Raw genomic sequence first — 6,052 nt, 5'->3', positions numbered from 1 at the left:
CAACGCTAAAATTAGGGGTTCGATTCCCTTCGGTGGGCTCAGCAGATAGCCCGATGTGGCTTTGATACACAAAAAACACATACACATGAAAAGAAAATAAATAATACAGTTCGGTATTTCAACAACACTTCACCTCAATGGCACAGTTGTGTTTCTGTGGGGTTACAGAACTAGAAACCAGGTTTCGATACTCGTGTTGGACAGAGCACGGATATACCATTGGGTAGCTTTGTGCTTAACTTCAAATTGACAAATCAATGATACTTTTAACTACAAACTTGTTTCGCTAAACTATAAACCTTTATTGAGATACAACGTTTCGTTTAACTTAAGTTTGATTACACTACACAACAAAGTTTTTGCTTCTTGAACACTGTTGGGTGTTCCTTATAGATTTTTGGCTGCTGATCACGAAATTCACATCCAAATTTTCCCATCACGTACCTTTTCATCGAAATCTTCAGTTTCACCAGGACATTGCTACAATGAAAAAACGATATCAGGGCATCTGGAATCCGTCAATGCTTGCTGACTACTGTTTGACACTGCAACGTGATGCACGGGAAATTGAATACAAACGAAAATCAGGAGCAAAACACTTTTAATTATGTTGAACTTAATAGCGTATTAGAAACATAAACGCAATTAAATACGTTATTGCTAGTAAAGAGTTAACTGTCTATTTCTTAGAGTTCCTGCGTGATGAAGTAAAACCAAAACTGTATTTGTGCATACCCACCAGTAAAGATTTACAAAAACTTTTCAAAAAAATTGTCGTGCAGTGTTATGAGATAAATGAAACGACAAAAATTTATTGTAATAAACGAATACTGTTAGCTTAATCAAAAACAAATTAAATTAACGAAAATGAAAAGAAGTTGTGGACAGACAGTCGGTGTAAATCTCTTAATTGTAAAGATATACAAGTAAAATATAGTCGTATGAAACTCTTTGTTCTAAGTCTTTAGCCTTAAAGAAATTGTTTTGATAGAGATTCTTTAGCTAATGACTGACAAAAAAGTACAAACTAATAACGTCTCTGTCCAGACACAGTTTACAGCGTCCTCTAGAAGTCAGGTCTCAGTATCTTCCGTTTGATCATTAAATTGTGTTTTATATAAACCACAAACCACACACCAACATAACATTTTTACTGCTTCCCTGTAACGAATATTAATAATGGTCTCCAGTTAAACAGCAATTTTAAAGTACAAATAATAAGAGCATTTTGTTAATGATAAATATTATTTAATATGACAATATGTATTTCACAGAAAGCTATAATGTTTCGTTTTCTGTAAAGAACATAACAAATGAATACCATATTTCACATAAAATAAAGATGTAAACTGTAAGCAACACATTCGTCATGAAACGATACAACTATTTTCATTGTGCTCTTTCCAATACTGATAGTTGCAATGATAGTTTAAATACTGAAAGTTTCAAAGAATTTTCCCTGTTCTGATCATTTCAGTGAACTTTTTTTTCTGTTTCCTGATATTTTCAATAAGTTTCCCTAAATTGTTTAGTTCAGTTTTCCATATTCTGATATTGTTATAGAGAATTTCGCTATGTTAATGTATTCGGTGTGATTCTCCTTACTTTTGTAGTTGGCCCGGCATGGCCAAGCGCGTTAAGGCGTGCGACTCGTAATCTGAGAGTCGCGGATTCGCATTCCCGTCGCCCCAAACCTGCTCGCCCTTTCAGCTGTGGGGGCGTTATAATGTGACGGTCAATCCCACTATTCGTTGGCGGTGGGTGGTGATGACTAGCTGCCTTCCCTCTAGTCTTACACTGCAAAATTAGGGATGGCCAGCACAGATAGCCCTCGAGTAGCTTTGTGCGAAATTCAAAAACACACTTTTGTAGTTTCAGTAGAATTTTGCTATTGTGATACTTTCAAGAAATGTTTTACTCGTTTAAGTAATTTCAAAGACGCCTTATAAATTTTATCAGCCTCAGGGAGCTTTAATTAAACATTACCTCTTGTTACTTACATAAAGTAGGTAAGTAATTCATTACAGCCACATAAACTGATATTTTTGCTTTATTAATTAATAACAGGATAATAATAGTGAAATTGTCACCTTGAATAAAGATGTTATTCAAAAATATTTATCATTCTTTCTTTTATTTTAATAAAATGAACACCTACAATAAAGATATTTCACTTTTTCCGTCTAAAAAAATATATGAAAGTTTTTCATTTGGTTAATAATAATAATGTGTTATATGTTTAGAATCACCTGAAACATACGCAACCCTTTTCTTGCGAATATGAAAAAGAAGAAGAAAGGAACACCCTGATCGGCATACTTTCTAAAAACTAGCCCATTTATTTAGATTAAATAGCTTATAATGTTTTTCTTTATCAAAGTCGACTAATTTGAAAAATAAATACAAATTTAACAACAAAAATGCTTATAGTTCTTGAATGTTTACAGTAATCAATATTAAACATTGCAATCACTAGTTTATTGCAGCTGCTGTCACCTAGTGATGCAAAATAAAACTATTGACTTGCTAAGTTCACCATTTTTATTATACTTGTAAAAGGCTACTGGCAGTTAAAACCATATAACTTTAAACACTTTCTACTGTTGTATGAAATTATTCAATAATAAATGTAAAAATTGGTAAATAGTTTAAACATTTTTTAAGGATTTAAAACAAAAAATTGACGTGATTTACACGAAGTTTTATAAATCCAGAATAAAAGATTATAAGTAGACAAATAATTATTACCTTGAACATTTATTTTTAAACACAAATACCTTTATAAAATGGCTTCAACAGAAATTCCAAACTTTTCTTATAGTGTACATTATTAGCTGTATTTTAACACTGCTTCCAACCTACTTATCATGTACAAATGTTTCCCTATATTTCATAAGTTTCCAACATCCTCTAATCATGTACTACTCTGTACCATTTAAACAGTTCTCCCCACCTATTTTATCACGTACCATTATTCACCTATTTTCATACAGTGCTTTCAACCTCTTATCTTGCACCATTGTCTGCCTATATTTCAATTTTGTAACAATTGGTTATTTAGTTCACGCTGTGTCTCAGCAAAGAAAGTATTGTTTTCTTTTCTTTTTTGCTATCTTATATTCAAGTTCGTTTATTTCATGTATTAATACCAAATCCTCGATTGTTGTGTACCTAAATTCAGGATATCAATTTAATTAAATATTCACCTAATGACTCATTATTGACACATTTGACTTCATTCTATCTAATGTTTTTAAAAATGACATTTATCTTCTCCCCCAATTTGTCCAAGGTAACTCCTTGTTTCAACAAAAAATTTTAGGAAGTTTATTTGGGCAAACCGTTTTTCGCTAAATTCGTAATAATTTGCCTGAATTTATCATATATTACAGTAAGCTATCAAAAAATAAATAAAAATCTACCTTTCTAATCTCATTAAGAAACAATAAACATCCTACAGACAAGGGTTTCGTAAGAGTAAGAGGGGTTATAGAGCACTTCGACTTTACTTTACTATTGAAATGCTGTTAAATGGTCCAAGCGTTTGTCAGAGTATATAGATATAATATTTCTTCTCAATTCAGGTCTTGCTTTTGGAAACAGTGGATGAACGTCAAGAAGAATGAAACATTAAGAATTGATCCAAACATTTCTATCAACACAATTAATTTGCGAGTAACACTTTGTGAATTTTTTTTTGCTAATGAAATGTTTCGTTCTTAAAAAACAAAATAAAAACAGTCATATGATGGGTGTTTTCAACTTCAACAGCATCATATACAACAACTGGACTAAAGATTTTGGTCAAAAACCGTAAGACTCAGATGAATTCAGCTATAATTTAGAAATTCTGACAAGAGTAAGTGTACCCAATCAACAGCATCTGCCGCTTATGTAACTATTTATTAACTGAATAGCGTTAAGTCTTTGGATTTACAATGCTAAAATCAGGGGTTCGATTCCTTCGGTGGATACAGGGGATAGGCCGATGTGGCTTTGCTATATGAAAACTCACACACACATACTAAATAGTGATATTCATTTCTACACTTATTTGAAAATGTAGAATGTGTCTAGTCCCAATTTCATCTTGGACTTTTCAAGTTCACAATTCATGCAAAACTCCAGGTCACGCATGGTTTATTTCATAAAATGACTACCAGAACTATATCTAATTTCTTTATCTAACGTCAAATTCAAGAAATGCATTAAGTACTTCACTGAAAAATTCTCAATACACTTGAAGATTCATTAGATTTACCTACCCTCATTATACGACATACTGTTGAAGTATAAGCCTTAACCAATAAAAACTGTTGAAGTAAAAAGCTGAAAAATTATCTATTTGATAACAAACTACGAAAGTAGAAATTAACAGCCATTCTACAACTGTAAATACAATAGTAGAAAATAGTAACCATTCATTAACTCTAAATAAAATACCAGAATTATTAACCATTAATTAATTTTATATTCGAGAGTATAAAGAAACAGTTATTCATATACTGTAGACATAAGAGTAGAAAGTAGTAACCATTTACTCTAGATAGAATACTAAAAAATAACCAATGGTCATTAATTTTAGATTCCAGTGTAGAAAGTAGCAGTTACTCATTAACTCTCAATAGGAGAAGAGAAAATATTAGTATTCATTAACTATATATATGAGAAATGAAAGTAACATTCATACATTAACTCTAAACACAAAAGTAGAAAGTATCAGCAATTAATTCATTCTGACTACGAAAGTAGTGAGCAAAAGTAATTCATTAACTACAGATAGGAGATTAAAAAGTAAGAGCCTTTCATTAACTACAGATACGAGTTAGGATAGTGAGAGCCATTCATTACCATTAGATATAAAAAAAGAAGAAAGTACCAAGACATTCAATAACTGCAAATAGGAGAGTAAAAAGCCATTAACCAACGATAATGATTTTTGGTTTGCTTTGAATTTCGCGCAAAGCTATACGAGAACTATCTGCGTATTAGACTAGAAGAAAGGCAACTAATCGTCACTACCCATCGCCAACTCTTGGGTTACTCTTTTGCCAACGAATAGTGGGATTGACGGTCACATCATAACGCCCCCTTGGCTGAAAGAGCGAGCATGTTTGTTGCGACCCTCAAATTACGAGTCGAGTGCTTTAACCACCTGGCCATGCTGGGCAACAACTTTAAAAAACAAAGCACAAAATAACATTCATCCATTAACAGTTAACCCTAGATACGAGAGTATAAAGCAGCATCTGTTTATTAAATCTATATATAAAGTATAAAGTAATAGTCATTAATTTACTATAGATACGAGAAAAGAAAGTAAAAACCATTTATTAATGCTAGATATGAGATGGAGTTGTAACAAGCAATTCGTAAACTCTAAACACGAGAATAAAAAGTAAAAACAAGTTATTAACAAGAGATACAGGAGTGAAATGTAACAACCTTGACTGACTCTAAACACGAAAGTAGAATGTTTGAGATATTCATTAACTATAGAAACGAAAGTAGAATGTAACAGTTATTCTTAACTATAGATACGAAAATATAAATTTAAAGACTCTTCATTAATTGTGTATAGAATAGTAAAAAGTAGCAAACCATTAATAAAGAATAGATACGAAGGTATAAAATTGCAGCTATTAACCAACTCTTGAAACAAAATAAACAGCCATGTATTAACTCTAGAGACGATAATAATAAAGTAACAAAACATTCATTTACTCTAGATACAAGAGTAGAATGTAACAACCCATTCATTAACTCTACATGCAAGAGTAGATAGTATCAGCCTATTCATTTACTATAGATACAAGAAAAGATACAAACAACTCATTAATTAGCTCTAGATAGAAGAGTAGATGGTAACAACCCATTCATTTATTCTAGATACAGCAGTAAAATATGTCAGACTTTCATTACCTGTACACACTAATGTAGAAAGCATCAGCCATTTGTTAACCATAGATTTGAGAGAAAAAGGAAATGCTATTCATTAAATACAAATGTAGAAAGTAATAGCCATTCATTAATTTCAGATACGTGAATACTA

General features: G+C 31.6%; 1 protein-coding gene across 2 annotated transcripts in view; it reads right to left on the bottom strand.

Moving 5' to 3' along the window:
* Nucleotides 1-327: 327 nt before the first annotated feature.
* Nucleotides 328-6,052, bottom strand: part of LOC143244612 (uncharacterized) — an 84,255-nt gene continuing 78,530 nt past the window's right edge. Inside the window, exon 6 of one of the 2 annotated variants that reach the window (XM_076489608.1) lies at nucleotides 328-545. In XM_076489608.1, the coding sequence (XP_076345723.1) occupies nucleotides 481-545 (65 nt within the window). In that variant the 3' untranslated portion in view covers nucleotides 328-480. The remainder of the gene's footprint in view (nucleotides 546-6,052) is intronic. The other variant, XM_076489609.1, reaches the window with a different exon arrangement.

Source organism: Tachypleus tridentatus, chromosome 2, assembly GCF_004210375.1.
Source record: "Tachypleus tridentatus isolate NWPU-2018 chromosome 2, ASM421037v1, whole genome shotgun sequence".
NCBI lineage: Eukaryota > Metazoa > Arthropoda > Merostomata > Xiphosura > Limulidae > Tachypleus > Tachypleus tridentatus.
Note: the sequence above shows the minus strand (reverse complement) of the source record. Positions and strands in the feature narration are given on the sequence as shown.